The sequence below is a fragment of the Phodopus roborovskii genome, unplaced genomic scaffold (genome assembly GCF_943737965.1).
Source record: "Phodopus roborovskii unplaced genomic scaffold, PHOROB, whole genome shotgun sequence".
Taxonomy (NCBI): Eukaryota; Metazoa; Chordata; class Mammalia; order Rodentia; family Cricetidae; genus Phodopus; species Phodopus roborovskii.
The window spans coordinates 1,088,433-1,110,529 of NW_026126629.1; the positions used below are offsets into that span (position 1 = coordinate 1,088,433).

A 22,097-nucleotide genomic window follows, 5' to 3' on the forward strand; every position below is an offset into this window, starting at 1 on the left:
TGGCCACACCCTGGTATTTTCCAGCCTCTGGAAAATGCAAAAATATATGTATGTGTCCCTTGTTTATTAAAGGATTGGAGTAACTAGAGGGGGAACAACAGAGCGTCATCAGTGTGTAGTCCCAAGATCTCGTCCCTTCTCCACCCATCCTACCATGCCCGCCATCAGCTCAGTTTGGGGTGGGTTTTGGTTTAACTGAAATAACTGTCATTTTTATGTTAGTGGTGATTGATCTTAGAGACTGTGGGTATACATTTGTTTATTCAACAATTAAATTTCTTCCCATGAAGTCATAAAGTCATTGAATTCATCCTCAGTGTCTTTGAAAAAGTAACAATGCCTAAAGTTAGCAAAGTGTGTTACACTTCAGCCCATGCCCACAAAGGCTTGTTTACATTCCTTCCACAATGGTGACATGGCTGTATCGCTGTTTAATAAGGATCAGGATAAACAATTAGGCCGAACAGATATTTATTCAGGGAGAAATAACTCACAACATAGACACGTGAACGCCAACAGGTTCCTGCTTCCAAGAATTCCTCCGGAAGTCCTCCTGTCCCCGTGCGGCTTGCAAGAGAGCGCTCTCCCGTGCCTCCTCCGACTTCATTCCCCAGGTCACTTCCGCCCCTGGCTTCACCCCCCAGTGGGTGTGGTCAGTGCCACAGAAGGAGACAAAGTGAATATCCCACTACATGGCTGCATGGCTGAAATCCTTTGTGCCAGTCGTGGCAAACTCAAACACGTAGAAGTCAGACCAGGCATTTCAGTGGAGGGGAGGGCAGTAGCGAGCTCTAGAGCACCTGCCTTTTCTCAGTATGGCCATGTCCACTCCCACCATTGTCACGGGAAACTCCTTGTGAGTCAGAAATCCTAGTTTTTGTGCAGAGTACTCCACTTTTCAAATCTTAAAAACAGCTTGCTTTGACATATTTAAACTAACTGTGTCCCCAGCTTAGCATTTACCCACCACACTGGAGTGGTGATTGATGTCACTGCTCACTGTACTGGCAGTGGTCTTGTGATCTGAAGGTTTAGAGCGTGCGTGCGTGTGTGTGTGTGTGTGTGTGTGTGTGTGTGTGTGTGTGTGTGTGTGTCTGTCTGTCCTTCACCAAAACTTTTCCTAGCATTGTCTTGTGCCAGTGCTGTGTGGACATCTAGCCTGTAAGTCCTCAATAGGAGCCACAGCCTGCAATGTGGTGGCAGATTTGGAGCCAGCTGATGCAGTTCCTGGGTGGTGTGTGAGAACAGCATGCCCCAACATAAATGTTTGAGGGCACATGTCACCTGTGAGCTCCCCATTTAGGACAGGCTTGTCTATGTCTGCCTCCTTAGGTGAGGGGAAATGATGGCTTCCAGATCACATCTGCTTATAGCCTACTTCCTGCCTCTTCAGGTCTGTACCAAGCTGGGTGCCAAAGATGATGGTCTGGGTCAGGGATGGCAAATGCAAACTTAAAGACATATCACAGGTAGTCCATTGGGTGTCACATGAGCCATGAGCTGTGAATGCTGAGGAGCTTCCAGGTTGCTGCTCTGAGCTGAGCCTCAGTGGAAGATGCTAAGACCCAGGGGCCCACTCCTTTGAGGAAGTGTAGAAAACTCAAGCTCAGAGACCCGATGTTAAAAAACTAGTTATTGAAGGAACACCCCGAGTTGGCATTTGCTCCCTGTGCTGAGGCCACTTTTCTGTCCCTTATCCTAAGGAACTCTCTTGAGGGCCATGCTATCATGTTTACCACCATACCCTCGAGGGAAACAAGGTTTAAGAGGGTAAAGGAGCTTGTCCAGGTCACAGCATGTGGGAAAAGGAGCCCAACAGCTTTGTCAGTCCCGGGGCCAGGAGTGGTTGCATGATGCGTCAGGGCCTCCCGCGGGCCCTGGCGCTAGTTCCCAGACTGAGCAGTGTGAGGAGGCTGCAGGTGGAATGGGACATGAACATCATAAAGTACATTCTTCAGAAGATGCCCGTTTCCCATTAGCGCAGAAGTCCTCGCTCAGGTGTTCTGTCCCTTCCTGCAGGGCCATGGAAACTGTTTTGGTAGTCACCACAGGGAATGCTTATGGTATCTCTCAGGAAAGGGCCAGGGAATAGCGCATACACAGCCCCATGTCAAGGGAATATCCGGCCCAAATTGTCAACACCGACAGACCTGACTTGTGGCATTCATATCAAGTATAATTTGAAAGAAGATTTCTGGGGGGGGGGGTGAGTCACCTTTTTAAAGGCAGAAAGCCAGAAATACTGCTCAGCCACTAAAGGTGCCCAGAACACGTGGTAGGAGAAGAAAACCAACTCCTACAAGTTGTCCTCTGCCCTTCATGTTTTACCTACACTCTGTGCAAACACATGTACATACACATGTACACACACACACACACACACACACACACACAAAATAAATGTAATATTTTCAAAAACATTAGTAACAGAGCAAGTTCTCCAGGATAAAGAAGAAGTCAGGAGGGCATTACCGAGCTCTTCCTAGGTTAGGACCTACAGTACACTTCACTGAAAATGCATAGCAGAAGATACTCAAGAAATGCCACAAGTAATTTCCAACCAAGGCTTGGTACACTTGTCTGCTTCCCTTCATGAGTTATATCTCATGTGTGTCTTTGCCGTTTTCCCAAGTGTAGTGCTAAGTACCAGCTCTGGGTAGCCTAAAGCAGTGTACAAGATGCCAAACAAGGTTTAGTTTTTTCTCAAAACATTACTGGCTCCTCAAAAGTTTATCCTTCCTTTCTCCATGTAATTGTTGAACAGGGAAAATTTGTGTAACTCTTAACATGAAAAACCAAACCCTAAGAAGGAAGTTGGAATCAGGAATTAGGGTAGGAGTAGGGGCAGAATGTTTGATATCAGGTTGTAGATGGAGTCTGTCTCCAGCCAGCTTCAGGACCATGTGGGGTTCTGGTGTCCTTCCTTCAGTTGAAGTGCATTCCAGTTGCTTCCATGTCTTGGCTACTGTGTGAACAATGTGCTTATAATCCACATGATAGGTCAAGTGTCCCTTGGAATTAGATTGGGAACAATTAAACAGCCTTAACATTCCAAGCTCTACCAGAGGTCACAGTTCATCTTTTGGTTGTCAAAGTGTGGTAAAGCAGGCATTTGTGGAGTGGGGTGCTAGCTTTGCTCATGAGAACTCCAGGCATGGGTACAAGTGGAGACAAATGGTACTCTAGTATGGTCCACACATGTCAATGGGAAGGCAGAGCCAGGCCCTGTTAAGGCAGTGTGTGTGTGTGTGTGTGTGTGTGTGTGTGTGTGTGTAAAACTGATGAGCAGCTGTTTCTTTGAAACAGTAATGAATGTAACCTCAGGGCTCCAGGAAGACAAAGAAAAATCTGGCCCCATAAAAGACGTTACTATATCACAGTATTTTGAAGCTAACAGTGATAACAACAACAGTAAAAATGTGGATAAATGGAGACCATTTAAACTCTTAAATGGAAGATAGATAGATAGTAGAGGCTATTGTTTAAAAAATTGGAGATAAAATGACCTTAAGACTCAGTCATCCCAGAGTTCCCAGCGGCTGCTTGAGGAGGCATCTGCACATATGGGTTTTAGCCCCATTGTTCACACAATAGCTGACACATGGAAGCAACTGGAATGCTCATCAATGAATGAAGGAAGGAACAGAATGCAGCATTTCTGAGCAGTGGAATGGAAATGAGGGGGGTGTGCAAAAGAAAACTCTGCCACACACATACCCTGGATAAGCTTTTGAGTACAGTATGCTAAGTGAAACAAGCCAGTCACTACTATAGCTCCTGTGTGATTCCCATGTAAGACCCTAGACCTGCCAACTCCTCTGTGGAACAGGCTGGGAGAGCAGGATAGGAGGCTGTGACTTCACAAGTAGAGCTTATATTTTGTAAGATGAAAATGTTGGGGAGACGAGCGTATCAGCAGTGTTTACACCTAGCCCTGCTTAGAAATGCTTAAAATGGTCAATTTTACATTATGTGAGCATGCACGCGCGCGTGCGCACACACACACACACACACACACACACACCACCTTTATTCACAGTGGGTGTTCTTTTAATGAGGATGTCACTCGGAACAACTATAGTGAAGTCACCCATGATGAGAGCAGGCTGTATATTAATGAGTGTGCAAGCCCTCCTTCCGTGTCCTTTTCTCTGTCTGGGCGGTACCCTCATCACGGATCCAGTCCTAGTCGAAAGAACACGGGAGTTGTTGACCGGTGGCTGGAGCTGAGCCCTTCCTCCAGGCAGGAGGCACTTCAGCTGGGTCCATCTGATGTCTGCTTGTAGCATTTATAGTACATTGTGCTCGTTTTTATTTGCTTCTACTGGGATGAGAGCCAAGCCAGTAAAAGGCAAACAGCATTAATTCAGTGATGACATATGCCACTGAAAACTGTTTTTCTTTTCTTTTTTTGAATTTTTTTTTTTTTTTCTAAACCAGAATGAAGGCACTGTACTCATTTGCTGCTGGATTCGGAAATGAATATTGAGAAGAAGGGAGGGGCTTGTGCTTTCCCTACCTCCCTTCTTCATATGCCCAGAGCCCGTTAGTCAGTTGCTCAGTTTCATTTGGAAGGTGGTTCTGAAGCAGGTGCATCCTCTGAGCCCGAGACCCTCCCCTGCATCAGGCAGGATTAGTGATACCAGCCACTAGACCCTCCCCTGCATCGGGCAGGGTTAGGGGCACCATCCACTCATGTCCCTGGTCAAAAGCAGCTCTGTAGCACACAAAGTGAACACTCACAGTCCTTGTGTTCAGAGCAGCCCATGTCTGCAATCACCTTCCTCCTCAGGTCCCTTCTGGAAATTCTCAATGAGTTTTGAAAAAGGAGCCCCAGGATTTCATTTGCATAATAACTGGAGAATTACACAGACATGCCTTAGAGTCAGTCAGTCTTACAAGGGTCATTTTTGTACTACTCATGTGCCTGGTAGAGTGAATGTTACCACCTGCTTTCCTGTAGTAGAGGAAGGGTGCAGAGGCTCAGAGGCTGCCAGTCATTTACTCAAAGCCACACACAAACTACACACAAACTTGTCCATTTGTAGCCAGCACCTCCTGATCTGAGGCCAAGGAGCTTGCTGTCAGACACACTGCCTCAGTTGGAAATGTATACAGGAGCCCCCAAGGCTTGCTTTCTGCAGTTGATCAGTAGTCAACTATTGTTCAAACAAAATGAAAGGGAAATTCTAGAATTTAACAACTATATATACGTAGACCACGCAGGCCCAAAAGTCACAGAGATCTACCTGCCTCTGCCTCCCAAATGCTGGGAAGAAAGATGTGTACCAGTCATGCCCTGTGGTTATGAGAATCTTGAAGAAATGTCACACTGTCTTAACACCATGCTGTCTGGAACATGAACTATCTCCGTGTTCTTAATGTATTCACCACCTACACTTGCATTCGTTGATACTTCCCAATATCATGGCACTTATTTTGAGAGAAAAAGCTTTCATTCTAGGATGTTGTAATTATCCTATTTTACTGTTGTGAATATCTTACTCTAATTTATAGATACTGGGAAACTCCTAGTGACTGCTTGTCTCCAAAGGTATACAGAAGGTTTTGGGGGCTAAGTGACAGCCCGTGTGGGCTGCCGTGTGTGCTCTGTAGCTCCTAGCAGTTCATTCTTCCATTAGGGTCACAGACTGAGTCAACACCTGGACAGCTGTCTTTGTGAAATAGGAAGAATGCTGTTGGTCTTCCCTCAAGACCAACTTTGAGGCCCCAGTGTCTTACAGGAAGATCCTTGTGTGCGTACTGTGTGTATCTGAAGTGCTGTGTGACCACACACTCGGGTCTTTCAGGGAGGAGTCAGATTTAACAGCCAGCCAGGAAGTGTTTCCATCCTCTCCAGGCTGGGCTGGGTTGCTGATGAAGGGATCAGTGATGGAGCAGATGTGGTGATGCTTGCAGTAAAGATGGTACGAGTGATGGTGTCGATAATGGTAGGATATAATGATGGAGATAGGCACAACATCTACTGGTAGCCAGGGCAAGTAAGTACCAGGCAGTATTCTAAAATTTGTATATGCACATACTCTATAACACAGGGGATAGAATTATTACCTCCGTTTACAGAGGAGGAAACTGAGACTTAGAGAAATTACTAACAGTATCTCACTTACCCAGGGTTACACACACATGGAGATGGTAGATTGTGCTCTACTTTTGCCTGGTGCAGGTACACCTCCAGGCGTTCTACACACATCTTCCACTGAGGGTCTCTGTGTTAGCCAAAGCTCTCTAAAACACAGACCTGACAGAATGAGTCTGTGTATGTAAAAACTGGATCTATTAGAATGGCTTGCAGGTTTTGGAAGAACTTATCCCAACAATGGCTGTCTCCTGATAGAAAGCCCATGAGGCTGGATATCTCAGCTGGTCTTCAGTACACACTGGAATCCGGAAGAAGCAGGCTCTAATGCCAGTGAAAGCATGGACTTGCCAATAAGAGAGAGGACAAACAGGCAAAGAGCAAGGGCTTCCTTCTTCCATGTCCTTTCCATAGGCTGCTACCAGAAGGTGTGGCCCAGATTTAAGGTGGATCTTCCCACCTCGAAAGGTCCAGATTGAAGGTGGGTCTTGCCCTTAAAATGTGGTCTCGGTCAGGTAAACATGTCTATAGTTCAGTAGGGCTGGTTGGTTGGGTGCATTCCCTATTCTCTCTGGGCAGGAACCCAGGGTTCAGGGGAGTGACAGATTGTGGGATTTTAACAGGAAGTGCAATTCACTTCCAGGCCCGATGCACAAGACAAGACAGTGCTGTAAAGTTGGCAATGAGGCTGACTGTCTTGCATCCCATTAGAGAACTGAGTAACAGTTCTGTGTTAGGTGTTTAAAGAAAGTCCTGCCGTAGACGATGACTGAAATTAAGCACTGTCAGGATGCAAGTGAGGTCTCCTGTACAGCACTGCCTTGGGGGACAGTGTCACACAGCACCACACAATGCTAGGAAGAAGTCACTCAGCCCAACTCTGCCAAAGCTGGCTGTTAATTTGAGAACTTACCCTGTCAGGCATGGAGGAGCCGCTCCATGTGTGGCCCCGAGCCTTTGTAAAGATTGGGCACAAACCTTGGTCATCTTGTGAAGGAAGAGGAAATCGCGAGCAGAAGCACCAACATAGATGCCCACTCAGTTTCAGGGGCAGCTAGAGTGCCACTGGCCCTGTCACCCTAAAGCCAAGAAAATTATAGAATGGTCTTACAGTTAGAACTGAAAGTGGGGACCACAGGCAGGAACCCTTTTCTGTCAGGTGTGGGGGGACAAAGAAGGCACTGGGCATCTCCCAGTACAGAGCTACCAGGTCACGTGGCCTCTGCTGTCAGCCCTCCTGATACTCCTCCCATTAGCAGAACCTCCGGGTCTTTGAGGCCCCTGCCAGCTGCCAGATAATTGCCTGGCTGAACTGCCCCCTTTGGAGCCCTGCAGAATTATTCGATTTTGCACCCCTGGCTCGTCAGGACAGTTGACACTGCTCTGCCTTTAGGGCAGTGAATGGAGACAGGTGACTCGTTTATCTTCACTTCAAACCCTACAGTAACATGCACTGCTAGAACTTAAAACCCATACCCTTATTTCAGTCCCTGAGGCCCGGCTGACTGACTACTAGTTTTCCCATCCTGGCCCCCATACTTACACTCCCACAATCCCACAGCCTCTGTTCAGAACACACTCACCCAGCTGATGTTCTTCACCCTTCAAGTCTTTCTCTGAAGCTCGCTTCCCTGGGGCAGTATGAGAACTAGCCTTGGGTATTTTGGGTTTGTTTGTTTGTTTGTTTGTTTGTTTGCTTGTTTGTTTTGGCCTGAGCCCATGTGCTTCCCCTGGCACCACGGTAGTTGCCCTGTGATTAGTTCTTCAATGTTCTACCTCCTGACTGACCCTGCGAGGCTGCTCCGAGGTTAGCCCCTGCTGCACCCCTGCCCTCTAAAGGCGCAGTGAAAGATGGGGTCCAGAAGAAACCCCACAACACTGATGTGCTTCCAGGGTTCTTTTTTTTTTTTTTTTTAAATTTAAATTAGAATCAAGCTGTTTTACATGTCAATCCCAGTTCCCTTTCCCTCCCTTCCTCCCATGCCCCCCCATCAACCCCCATCCCACCCCCTTTATGCTCCCTAGGGAAGATGAGGCCTTCCATGGAGTCTTCGAAGTCTGTCATATCATTTAGAGCAGGGCCTAGGCCCTCCCCCATGTGTCTAGGCTGAGCGAGTATTTCTTTATGTGGAATGGGCTCCCAAAGTCCATTCGTATTCTAGGGATAAATACTGATCCACTACCAGAGATCCCATAGACTGCTCAGTCCTCTTAACTAACACCCACGTTCAGGGAGTCTGGGTCGGTCCTATGCTGGTATCCCTTGTCAGGTCAGCTGATTCTCTGGGTTTCTCCAGCCTGGTCTTGACCCCTTTGCTCATCACTCCTCCCTCCCTGCAACTGGATTCCAGGAGTTCAGCTCAGAGTTTAGCTGTGGGTGTCTGCTTCTACTTCCATCAGCTACTGGATGAAGGCTCTAGGATGGCATAAAAGGTAGTCATCAATCTCATTATTGTGGAAGGTCATTTAAGGTAGCCTCTCCACTATTGCTTACATTGTTAGTTGGGGTCATCCTTGTAGGTCTCTGGACATTTCCCTAGTGCCAGATTTCTCTTTAAACCTATAATGGCTCCCTCTATTTTCTTGCTCTCCTCTATTTTTTCCCACCCCTTACTCAATCTTCCTGCTCCCTCATGTTCTCTCCCCTCCTCTTCTCCCCTTCCTTTTCTCCTAACTCCCTCTCCACTCCCCCCATGCTCCCAATTTGTTCAGGAGATCTTATACCTTTCCCCTTCTGGAGGGGTCCTCTTAGGGTCTTCCCTGTATCCTAGTTTCTCTGGCAGTATGAATTGTAGGCTGGTGATCCTTTGCCTTATATCTATCCAGGGGTTGTAATATTTGGGGTTTACTGCCTGCCTGTCTTTTCTTCAGTGAGCTGGGGAGCAACGGGACTGCCCCTGCTTCAGGAGCCTGTGCCTAAAACTAAACACAGGGGAAACCCAGCAAAATGCAGTGCGTCGTACAGGAACACACCTCGAGGCCAGGAGTCTTGTCTCTTTAAATATCTGCTCCCAAGGCCTGTTACCTCTTGCTTGCTTGGCCCATCTCCCCTCCCTTGAAAACACAGTCTTGATTAGCCCTGAAGTTAGTCCATACTGGCAACAGACAATTCAGGGGTGGCAGTGTGTTGGCCTCTTTTTTACAGAGCAGGTGGGATCCTTGCTCTACACAAGACATCTGTTCGACAGCCATGGAGTGTTGGGGCCTTCCATCAGAGATTAGCATTAACCTGCCTCCTGGGCTGCCCTGGCCTGCACCTGTGTCTTACTCATTAGCCATTCCCAGGCATCTGCCCATAGTTCAAGAGAGACTTCGCTGTCCTGCTAAGGTTTCTGAAGATATTAGATGTTAGAAGAAAGATCTGCTGAGTAAGAAATACTGGGTGGCCAGGAAGAACTCTACCAGTTGGCAGATTTGTAGCTTAGCCCCAGGGTTGTGTGGCAGGAGTGTGCTGTGAGCTGGGGGGGGGGGGTATGAGGAGGGAGTGCTGACTTCCTGTCCACCTTCCTTCTGGGCTGTGAGTACCACTTCGAGTGACGTTCTCTCCGGATTGAGAACGTCCTTTGAGAGCTACCTCTGCAGAACTCACAGTAGAAACACCTGTAATTTCACAAGCAAACCCATCCTCCTGGCCACCTGCAAAAGGGGGTGTGGTCGGGTTAGGACAGCCATTTGTCCCTCTGGACCTGTGGAAGATCCGAGTGGGTGAGGCTCATTCTTCCTGGAGTGGACTGACTGCTGGGCTGTCACGTCTATCCACTGACTGGTACATTTCTCTTGTAGCTGAAAAGAACACCTCTGGGATGATAAGCCGCCCCTCTCCGGGGAGGATGGAGTGGATCATCCCCCTGATCGTGGTCTCAGCCCTGACTTTCGTGTGCCTCGTCCTCCTCATTGCCGTGCTAGTGTACTGGAGGTAAGTAGGCAGGGTGGCTGGCCAGGTATTGGTCATTGGGGAGGTGGGCATGTGGCCTCTATGTTCAGAGCATTGAAGCAGTGAGCATTTGCTAGCCTTGTGTTTCTAATCTGGAGACATTTTAGTCTGGAGAAGGCACATGCCAGAGCTGCCACTGAGGTCCAAACTACCAGAGAACCTGAGAGATCCTCCCCACATCTCAGGTCTGCTACTTGCTGGATGCAAATCCTTTTTTGGTTTAGAATTTTAATTATCCATACTCACAAAAGGACTGCACAACATAGCTGCCCGTTTCTCTCAGACCATTCCTTTACCTTATACTATTCTCATGGTGCATTAAGTAGCCTTTGTCTTTCAAATATTTCATAGCCTTTTGGTGGAAATTCAGCTGGGTGATCACAAGACAGTTACTGTATCATGTGGCATTTAATGTACAGGAGGTAAGTGTATTGGGTTGTGACTAGCCTTCCATTATCCTTGCTGTCTAGAAAGTTCTCACTGTGTTCTCCCAGGAGCTAGCCTCGGAGATGGAAATTGCAGAATTTTCAGCTAGACTCTCTGTCAGCTAAACTAGATGGTGGTTGGGTGGACAGCCTTCATTTCTAGAACATGCGAGCCTTCCTTTCATCTAACAGGATTTAGCTGTGTGCGCCTTAGTCTTTGTTAACTTGACACAAACTAGAGTCACCTGGGAAGAAGGTGCCCCAGGTGAAGAATTGCCTCCATTGGACTTGTCTGGGGGGAGGGAGGCTTCTTGCTGATTAATGTAGGCAGGCCTAGGCAGATGGACCTAGGCCTAACTGAGAAAGCCCGGGGAGTAAGCCAGTACCCATTTCATCCTCCCTGGTGCCCACTTCTACTAGGCTGTAGTTCCTGTCCTGATTGCCCGTGATAATGCCTGCAGTAGAGACATGTAAACCTAGTAAACCCTTTCCCCCAACAAGTTGGTTTTTTTTTTTCCCCACAGCCATGGAAAGCAAACTAGGACAACCAGTGTAATGGTTAATTTCAATTGTCAGCATGGTTGTATTAAATCCTTAAATAAGATCCACCCTGAAAGTGGGCAGCACTGCCCTATGGGCTGGCATCCAGGCTGAACACAGAGAGATAAGGAGAAAACTGGCAGAGCACTAGAATCCCTAGTCTCTGCTGATTGGTGGAGATAAAGTAGCTTGCCCCCTGCTTCCACATCGTCCCTGCAGGGGAAGACTACACTCAAACTGTGAGTCTCAATAATCCTTCCTACCAAAGCTGAATCTGGCAAGGGATTTGCTCATGGCAGCAAGAAAGGGAACAGAAGTGCCAGTGGCCGCAGGTGTAGTTCAGCTCCTCCTCATCTTCATCCTGTCAGTTCTCTTATGTTTGAGTCAGAGCATCTTGTGGAGACCAGTAAAGCAACAGTGAGAATCGGTGGCTCATGCCTTGTGGTCTTCTGTTGTAGTGGAGACAGGCAAGAAAGCAACCTAAAGTATTCCTAAGAAAACTACATCTGGAAAGGTCATACTGGGAGCTGGAATGGAGCATTCTGAGTGTTCTGAGTGGCCATGAAAATCCTGATTGGGGCAATCATATATGAGCAAAGACCTAAATGATGGGCTACATCTTAGCCCAACCAAATGCTCTTTCTAGCAGAGGAGGTAAAAGCTTCTGCCCCTCATGTTGTAGAAATAACCAGGGAGTATGATTGGAGTGCTGGGGTCCTGGAGAAAATGTTAGAGACAGGCCAGGGCAGAAAGGATTGGATCTAGACAGCCTTGTTTGTTTATTTGTTTGTTTTTCTGGTGTTTTAAAATAGTGTTTCTCAGTGTAGACCTGACTGTCTTGGAATTCACCCTATAAACAAGGCTGGCCAGAGATCCTCCTGCCTCTGCTGCCTGAGTGCTGGAATTAAAGGTGTGCACCTTGCCTTTGACACTTTGTGAGTGGGGGATTTCTACAAGAGTGTTGTGGTCTAACTTTAGAATTACTTGCTGCTTTGTTGAGCAGAGCTTGTGAGGAAGAGCATTCAGAGGCCAGGAAAGGCTTGAGAGTGGCTCAGAGGAGGCCATAATATGAGTAGTGTCCTTGCAGGTAAAGCTCAGCAGAAAGGGAAGGCATACATATTAACTATATGCCCTCAGGTCTGTTTTCAACTGCATAAGACAGGATACTGTGGTCATCTCAGTCTTCCCCAAGTATGTGGAAATTATGGGAGCAAAACAGAGTGGTTCTCAACTTTCCTAACACTGCAACCCTTTAACTTGGTGCCTCATGTTGTGCTAACCCCAGCCATAAAATTACTTCATTGCTGTTTCTTAACTGTACTTTTGCTAATGTTACGAATCTTAATGTGAATATCTGATATGTAGGACATGTGATATGCATTCTCTGAGAACTGCTTGCCATAAAGAAATATCTAAGCCGGGCAGTGGTGGTACATGCCTTTAATCCCAGCACTGGGGAAGCAGAAGCAGGTGAATTTCTGAGTTCGAGGCTAACCTATAGAGTGAGTTCCAAGACAGCCAGGGCCATACAAAGAAAGCAATTTTGCTGTAGTGTGGGCTACATGGGGGCCGGGCACTTGTACTCAGGCAGTTCTGGGGAGAAAACCAATGACACTATATTCTGCACTGTGTCCTCTGTCAGATCATGGCGACTGAGAGGGGCTGGGAACAGAGGCAGGCACACATACCAGGCCGCCAAAGAGCATGTCTCTTGCGCACTTTGATTCAAAAAGGGCTTGGTACATAGATGGGCAGCTCTAAACCACCTACTGTACAAGGCACACTTTCCCTTAAGATTGAAATGACAACTGTTTATGTTTCTGCAAAACTCTGTTAGTTCAAATGGAAAATAGATTAATAGTTCATGCCAAAATATTGTAACTTTCCCCCTAAAGCTTGGTTTAAAGTGCACAATAATGACTGAAAAAAAAAAAAAAAAAAACCCTGACAGCAAGAAAAATAAAACTGAATTCATGCTAAGATGGCTATGCTGGCAGAGCATGAGAACAGCCTAGAGGGGACAAGGGCCTTTTTTCTGTCCAACTTTTTTCCTGTGATTAACATGAAAGGAAGCAGCACGAGGCAGCTCACATAGAGAATTGGCAAGCACGACAGAGACTTGTGTCCCCATGGTGGCATGGCTCTGAAGCTAGAGTAGCAGTATGTCTCTGCCCTTCCAGGCGTGGGGACAGGATGGCTGAGATGACTGACAAAGGGACTTGACATAAGCAGAGAGGCGAGGCTCCTCCAACCCTCTGGGGTGATGCCTCAGGTGGCAAGTCCAACACCCACAGTGGCAGCCTAACCATAGCGCCGATAGTTTGTAGCCTGTGTTCCAGATTGAGTGAGTCCACCTAGAGCTGGTGACGCTGCAATTTAACCGTTCGTGACAAAGTGTAGAAATGAAATCCAGGGCCTCTGAATTCTCTGTTCCCTGTTGTACAGTTGGAGAGTGAGATAACTTCCAACAGGTCCACTTTGAGCGCCGGGCACTGTGCTAAACCCTTGGGTGGTACCGTCTCCTGAGGTTTATACAGATCTGTGTGGTAGGTGGGAGGCCCTTTCCTTTCTTTGACCTGGAGAGAAAGGAAACTGACATTTGTTGAATAATTGTTATGAGCCAGGTAAAATACAATGTTATCAGAGAACTTTTTAGTTGTATTTGACACATAAATCAAATTCCCTTAAGTGGGGGGTGGGGGGTGGGGGGGTGGGGGGGGAGGACTAGTATTGATGCATTACACTGGAAGTTCCAGGAGCATCAGGTGACTGGTCTTGGAAGATAGAATAAGGACATGGCCAGCTGACATGTTTGTTCTTCATGGGAGCCCTCTGGTCTGTGCTAGACTCCCATCACACCATCCCTACAGAAAGGGACTTTGTAATCTAACAGTTCAAATGAGGTCTCAAAATGGTGTTTCTTAATGGGTGGTGGTGGTGCATGCCTTCAATCCCAGCACTCGGGAGGCAAAGGCAGGAGGATCTCTGTGAGTTCGAGACCAGCCTGATTTACAGAGCAAGTTCCAGGACAGGCTCCAAAAAGGTGTTTCTCATGTCTGATTTTGGTCATCTGACCACCACCAGAGTCTTCTGGTAGCTAAAGGACAGAATATGCCCATCATGCCTAGGTTTAGCTCTGGAGCCCAAAGTTAGCCTTACCACCACTGTCCTCAAAAATATGAAGTGAAAGCTGGCTGAGAGTAGTTTCTTAGGGGCCTGTACAGGTTTACACAGGCAGGTACTTTCAAAGGTTCAGCTAAGTATTCTGTTATTTATGTAAGTATGAAGCCATTTCTGTCATTGCATGGGCATGGTCTTGTATGTGACTTCCTGCTGTTTATATAATACTTATGGAGTTTGTCACAAAGCCCTATGGGCTGGGTGTGTGACAGAATGAAGTATGAATAATGTTCATAGAAGGCTAGGTGCACATTGGGCTTCAATGCAGCCTGGGAGGAAAGTCAGGTCTAGGAGAAGCTCCCTGGGAAGCTAACAGCTAAACAGTTAGAGGTCAGAGGACAAAGCTGGAGAGGAAAGGGAGAATGACCTCCAGCAAGACACTGGCTCAGTGTCATGGGAACACACTGCAGGAACAGCAAAGAGCTTGAAGTACTGGGTACCATCGTCCTAAGAATAACTAAAAGACATTGAGATGCTACAGGTGCAGGAGGCAGCACCCAAGACAGGTAGTACTGTATAATAGTGGAACAGGAACACAGGCCAACGCCTGGATTTGAAGATGGACTCCATTAAACCCATAGCCCCTGTGGACAGTGCCCCAGTGTTCTTAACAAAGGTTGCTGTTATCCCAATGGAAGAAATTGGCTCTGGGGAGATGAAAAACTCTTTTGTATATGCAATTCATTCTCTCTCCCTCTCCCTCTCCCTCCCTCCCTCCTTCCCTCTCTCTCTCTCTCTCTCTCCCTCTCTCTTCCCCTTTCCTCCTTCCCTCCCCATGTGTGTGTGTGTGTGTGTGTGTGTGTGAGTGAGTGATAGATGCAGATATAACATGTCAGAGGTATAAAAGCTGTGTTGGGCTTGGAAATTAGAGGACTGAGTATCCATATTGGGAGCTGAGGGGCATACTAGAGAGAAGCTACTAAGCACTACCTACAGTGTTAGTTTCCATACCTGTAAAATAGTTAAGACCCATGCCACAGAGTGCATATAGGCAGGCAATGGAGGCCATGAGAAATGTCTGCCCTGATGGGGACAGATCTGACTTTCAGGAAAACCAGAAACATAATTCCGGGTCCTTGTATACCTCAAATGTTTGGAAGTAAGAAAATGAAATCTATAGATCAAAAGAAATACCTTTTATGATAGCTGTACATAGTTTCCAGTAATCTCACCATATCATAAGACAGTATTTGAGTTTGTTCTTTGGAATGATCTCATTATGCACAGTAGCCTAGAAATAGCTCAGTCATCAATTTAGAGCTAAGTATAGTATAAATGTAGGTTAGCCAACTGAGCAGAACTGCTTTGAACCAAAACGAAAGGGTGACTATAAAGTTAATAAAATTGGCTCAGATGATGCTCCTAAGGGGCCTAAAGGTGATTACAGAGGAGAGCATCGCTAGGTAGAAAAAGAGTAAAGGCTGGCTCCTGTACCCTCCCCCCCCAACAACCAGCAAAGAGCTTTGGAGCCTGGGAACCATCCTTGCTTACTCAGGGCTGGTTGTATTCTAGAAGCTGCACTAGCAACTGCAGCACATCAGTGGCCTATCAAACAGAGGCAGCTTTACGTTTCACCCATGTGAAATTTGTCAGTATTTTATAATACTTTAGCAGAGGTTTTGCAAATAGGATGCTACAGTTGTCTCTAGAATGGTATTGTAGAAAAGGAAACCCCAAAATCTGTAGCAGTTCAGAAAGTACAATGAAGGTAGAAAGACACCTATGAAAAGTGGTCTGGGACAAAGGACAGGGTTATAGAGCAGGAGGTGGAAAGGAAATCAGCCAAGTTAGTGCTTGCCTCCTGCGGCAAATGGCACCCAGTAGTGTGCATGATAAATATTACAGATCTCACAATCTGTTTCAGTGGCTTAGAGCTATTGCAAATGAGTCAGAACAACTTTAAAAAAAAAAAAAATCTGAGTCCTTGAAGATGCAGGAAAAGGGAAGTGTGCCACTTTGGCCTTACTGCTCTAGATGGTAACAGCATAGGTTTTGCTTAATAGTGAGGAAGCTCAATGCAGGAGCCATGGATCCCCGCTCTATCAGCGTAAGAAGCTTGTATGGCATCAATGCCCTGAGGAAACGTGAGCAGCACAGCTCTGCTGCTCAAGGGGGAAGCTTTGGGTGGTACTCTTCTGATTAGCATAATTTGAGGTGGATGCTAGGTGAGGTGCCACATGTGCTGGGTTGTGCCACTTGTTGAGCATCTGTGCTGTTGTGCAGGTTCGCTACCTTGAGCCAGGCATCAGTGTACACCTAGAAATGTGATTGTCACAAAGGTAGGTTTTGTTTGTAAGTGGCTTTTGTGTCTCTTAAGGCCTGGATATCCCAGAATGTTTTATTGCCTTTTTGTTTTGTTTTATCATCTCTGGCATGAGCCCAGCCCAAGTCATGGTATAGATTCTTTGTTGGTAGTTCCTGCGTTTGAAGCCAACTTGACTTCATAACCTACCATTATATGTAGTGAGTGTGTGTGTGTGTGTGTGCGTGCGTGCGTGCGTGCGTGCGTGCGTGCGTGCGTGCGTGCGTGCGTGCGTGCGTGCGTGCGTGCGTGCGTGTGTGTGTGTGTGTGTGTGTGTGTGTGTGTGCGCACAAAGACCGTAAGAGAGAACAATTGATGTCCTGCTTTTCCTTTTGAAACATGGTTACTTTCTGAACCTACAGCTGGGCTTATGTCAGCAAGCCTCAGGAGTCCTCCTGTCTCCACCCTAAATAGCCCTGGTAGAGTCTAGAGCCAGGGTTATAGCTTTGTACATGGGATAGGAACCAGACCCAGAAAGTGTTCTTGATCACTGATCCCTGTATCGAGACCCCATGGCCCACCATCTTAACTGTTACATTATGTTGCCCCAGGTGGGGAAATAACGTGCATGATAGGTATTCCTTATGGAGCCTGCTTTCATGTCTACAGGTCAAACAGACACTGCAGGCCAAGGAACTGTTTAGCTGCTACTGTGTGGTGTTTTCACAGTAATGGCCACCTGGTCTAGAGGACTGGCCAGGAACCAACTTGGGTTTTGAATCTGTCAAAATTATGTGTATGAAAACTCTGAGAAATAATTGTATTTTCAGGTGTTCTGGGAACTCAATAATGATGTTTACATTCAGCTACATGTCTATTAGTTTAAAATTTTGATGTCGAATAATATAACCTACTTTGCCTTCGTCCCAGTGGATTAGTGCTAATGTCTGTAGTATCTTATGGACCATAATTCTAGCTTGGAAAGGGACTTCACAGAAATACAAAGCAGCCTTACTTCAAATAGGCCTCAGCTAACTTCATAGGTTCTGCACCATAGGGCTGTAAACTTTTTAAGTGGAAACTATAGCCTCTGGTCATAAGATTACTCATATTGCTGAGACTGCTCTAATCTCATAAATGCAAGTCCCTCTTGAACATGTGACCAAATTGTTTATAAACTTTGTGGCAAGTCAGTTGGCTCATGTCAGTAAGTCATATCCACAAGTAGAAAAGGCTTGCTCGCTCTCTCTCTCTCTCTGCACCTCTCTCTCTGTGTGTGTCTCTCTCTGCCTCCCTCTCTCTCTCTCTCTGAATTCCACCTTTAGATCTTTCTACATGTTGATGCCTCCTCATTAAGAATGCCGTTCATGAACACAAGTGAGTTTTGTTGACATTGCAGTGTTTTTCTTCCCTTCGTGTTCAGTGGGAGACAGTGTGGAGGATACCAAAGGATACAAACTGCAGATGTGTAGGGGTTTTTATTGGCATAATGGAGGCTCAAGCAGGTGGAAACACATGAACGTAGAGTGTGGGCATATGAGAACATGCCACGTGCTTGCAGCATGACTGGTCACATGCATCTCTGGAAAGTGGGTCTTCCCTGCAGTTCCACAGCAGTGGCAATGACTGTGACAGCTCCTGTAAGCAGGCGCCGAGGCATCCTCTGCACCTGCTGCTCTGACAGCAGAACTTCCTCAACTGCTGAGAGTGGCTTGAGATGAGGTGTTTGCCTGCTTCCCACCCTGGCAGAGTCATAGGGGGCACAGTCTACTAAGAATTTGCTTTTCTAGGTAGATAGCTGAAGGGACATTAAATATGAAGCTGCTAGTGGAAGCCACCAATAACTGTTACATTTGCTTCCCTGTGAGGTGCTAGGAATTGAACCCAGGCCCTTGGCATGCCAGTTAGTGCTCTTACCACTGAGCCCTAACACCTTCTAAAGAGTTTTCAGTAGGTTCAGTAGGCCTCAGATGAACAAGTCCCCTGCTGTGGCACCCTGAGGACCTGGGCCATCAAAGTACACTCTGCTATTCCCCGCATGTGTGAAACTTCTGATTCTAGGCATTCTATATGGAGGCCAGGGCATCAGGAAGAAGATTAACCGTGCTCCGAGAGAGGAAACAGTTTCCAGAAAGGAAAACCGACTAGGATCACTTACCTCTCATAGTGTTACTTCTCACAGCTAGGATTTTGTATTGCTGAACCTACAAGGCCTTTGTGGTTTACCCGTGGACTCCTTCCTGTGTTGGTTCATTCACTACACATATACTTTTTTACAGGATACCCGAGAATCCTCCAGGAGACAGAATTCCTGCTTTGCAAAGAGACTTAGTAGAGGAGAGAAGAAATAAGTAAATAAAGATTACCTCGCCAGTGACCTATATAAACTGCCCCTCTTTTTTTTTTTTTTTTTTTTTTTTTTTTAATTTTTGTGCTCTTTGAAAATAACTTCTAACTCAGTCCCCAGCTATCTGTCCCATTTGCATGAACTAGGAACCCCAGCTACACTGTTGTCACCTTTCTTCGTGGTGACACCATGCTGGACAGAGCAAACCCGGTGGTTGCTTTGTTATGGTTACTGTTTGCCAGGTGACCATGGTCTGCAGGCACTTGTCTTCTGGCCCAACTCCTGGATGTATTTGTCTTCCAGGGTCCCAGCCATGATAAAGGGGGACAGTGAGCTCTGTAAGAAACTTGACCATAACTAGAGTATAGTGGAAAGGAGTGAGAGCCAAGAATAGGATACTTCAGCTGCGATTCTGCAGGGAAAAAAAAGTGGAGAATAATTGCTCAGACATAGGTGGCCATATAGATGCACTATGAGCATTCAATATGGCGATAGGTTTGTCCCTCAAGTGATGCTTCCCTTGTGTCAAGAAAAGGTACTTTCTTGACCTTTCATTGGCCTTTTCTGGAGGGTTCTGCATATACAAAACACTGTATTCAGTCCCAGCTGCTCAGTATCCTCTTGTCCTAAGAAAGTGAGAATCAAAGGGTAGAAAAACCAAAGCATCCACGTCACTTTCAATGGCTTTGTGCACTTACCTCTGTCGTTTCTACATAGGTGTTTTGTGTGTTCTGGTGGTTTGTTTTCTTCTAAAGTTCATTACTGCTTGTGCAATTCATCTCCACCTAGACCTTCTCTCTCTCTCTCTCTCTCTCTCTCTCTCTGTCTCTCTCTCTCTCTCTCTCTCTCTCTCTCTCTCTCTCTCTCTCTGTCTGGCTGTATCTCAAGATTTTTAACCATCAGGAATAATTTTTACCAGTCAGCTCTCCAAAGCCTGAAAAATGTGTCAAACCTGTGGGGAAAGCTAAGACACATTTCATGGTGCCAAAATAAGACTTGCCTTGGAGGTGTGGGATTCTGATAACGCAGCGGTGTTTAACTGTCCTGCCCTGAGAATATGAAAGGAATGGGGGTGGGGGTATTTTGAGGTCCCCAGGTGTCCAGGAGATGGGCACCCCCCCTTCCTCCCAACTGTTCAAGGAAAGCAGACTCACGTGGCAGCTAATGCCTCCGATCCCAGGCAACTTTTTGCTCAATAACTGTTTCCCAAATGGCTACTCGGGGGCCTTTCAGAATTCATGAGAGCTGTCAGTTGTTATAGTAACCGGCCCCCTGCTGTCGAGTTGGCCCTGAGATGCCAGTGGAAACTCTTGGAACAGGCTAACACACAGTCATTAGACAAAAGCGGGAGGGAAGCACATCCAAAGGTTGCCATTTAAACATGTTCCTTGTTACTTCAAAGACAGCACAGGTTGTGCTGGCTGGTACAGTATTAAACGGAGAGAGCTCACTTTCCTAAAGCTTAGGTGTTTGTTTTAGGCTGGTGAGCCACGTCCTTCACAATTCGCTGCCTTCCCTCCCAGGGCTACTACTTGGGCTTGCTCGGGTTACCCCTGGGTTGTTTGGAATATTAGTTACTGGCATTTGCTTCTCACTAGAGTGTTGTCAGTTTATGGGTGGGAGTTGCAAGAGCCTGCGATTGTGCGTGAGGAAAAACTGCAGAGATAGCCGGCTCTGCTCCAAAATTCCCGAAAGAGTAAATCTGGCAGAATTCAGAGCGGGGCTAAGGGTTGAGAAAAAGTCTAAATATTTTAGGAAGCTGCAAATTTCAAGTTTTTATGAAAATTTATAAAAACATTGCAACACACTCATGGTTTCTTCAGAATAGTGTTCGCAGCCACACAACAGATTCCTGATGTTTGGAGGACAGTCGTTGTAGTGACAGACTAGTTTCAACAGAGGGAGACAGGAAGTTCTGAACTGCACAATCCCTCCCACTTTTAACCTTGTCCCCAAGTTCTTCTTTCTCTAAAGGTTGGCTCCAGTGACAAGCACTTTTATCTAACAGTCAGTCTAGTAATGATCAAACTAACTTAAAGCTCATAGGAAAGGAGAAGAAAAACATTAACACTAAAAAGCCAGAGGTGTTGGTTCTTGGAAGGCAGCGGCTATTTGTGTCTGAGAGGTGAAGCCTGGCCTTACATATCTGCATGGGTTATGTAGAAGAGAAGGTGGAAGAAAAGGTTATGTTTTAGGGTTTATCTTTTCTGTTCTGTGAACGGAACTTAGAATAAGAATCATTTCAGGGTGAAATGCTATAGTCCAGGTGGCTTGGGCCATCCCAATACAATCAGCCACCTGCAAGTGTTTGCATTTGTCAGAAAGTGCACCCTTCACATAGACAGTCCAGTGTTGGATGCAGAGGTATTTATATGATCAAAGGACTCTTGCCAAGAACTGGCCCTGTCTGCTAAGGTACCTTCTGTGTAAAAGTGTTTATCCCAAAGTGTCAAGGATACAAGGTAAAGATGAAACCCTGGCTCTATCTAATGCAGAAAAATGTATGGTAGAAGGCAGGTCACACTGGGCACTGGAGACCCTGCAAGCTGTGGGAATTCTTCTGATCTGTGTGTTTGCTGGGACAGTGTGCCTGCTGCAGAGGTGAAAGGCCAACGTCTGAATGAGTTTATGATTGTGACTCCCTGACCTTTGTGACCACTAAAATAATGCCACCTTCTGATATGTAAATCATCACTCTGGAGAACAACCCTACCTGTGTCCCTTCCTCAGCATCAGACTTACCTAATGCTAGCCATTTTTGCATACCCCGTTGAAAATATGTAAATGAGGTTTGATAGAGGGGTGTCTATGAGTGTGGAGGGAGGGCATTTGTGTGGAACTCTGGGTGGCCAATTGAAATACTGTCTTCTACACATGTTCTCTTTTGTTTTTTGTCCATTTAGAGGGTGTAACAAAATAAAGTCCAAGGGCTTTCCCAGACGTTCCCGTGAAGTGCCTTCTTCTGGGGAGAGAGGAGAGAAGGGGAGCAGGTGAGGGCGGCCCAGCTTAATAAAGGGGGGTCTTAATGGCCGGGACTGGCTTGCAGAACTCTTGTTTTGTTGCTCTGGGGATAAAATTCTTCTAGACAGAACATGCAAACGTTTGCCTTTTCCACCCCACCCAGTAAATCTGTAAAGACCATCTGAGCCTCCTTGTAACCGCTGTCCCTTGCAGCAACAGCTCCAGCTCGTGCTTGCTTTGCTTTTTCTGTGGGCTGGGCCGTATTTTCTGTTCCTCTTGGTAATACTGTGGGCGCACTATGTTTGCGTGTCTGTGTGTATGTTGCATCCATTTTCTTAAAAAAAAAAAATCAGATGTTGCATGTTCGG

The 22,097-nt window shown here is 46.5% G+C and overlaps 1 protein-coding gene across 2 annotated transcripts in view; it reads left to right on the forward strand.

Annotated features, from left to right (window-relative positions):
- Positions 1–22,097, forward strand: part of Ptprg (protein tyrosine phosphatase receptor type G) — a 655,084-nt gene that overhangs the window by 575,130 nt on the left and 57,857 nt on the right. Inside the window, exons 13-14 of one of the 2 annotated variants that reach the window (XM_051206878.1) lie at positions 9,884–10,016; positions 21,672–21,758. In XM_051206878.1, coding sequence (XP_051062835.1) covers positions 9,884–10,016; positions 21,672–21,758 — 220 coding nt within the window. The remainder of the gene's footprint in view (positions 1–9,883; positions 10,017–21,671; positions 21,759–22,097) is intronic. The other variant, XM_051206880.1, reaches the window with a different exon arrangement.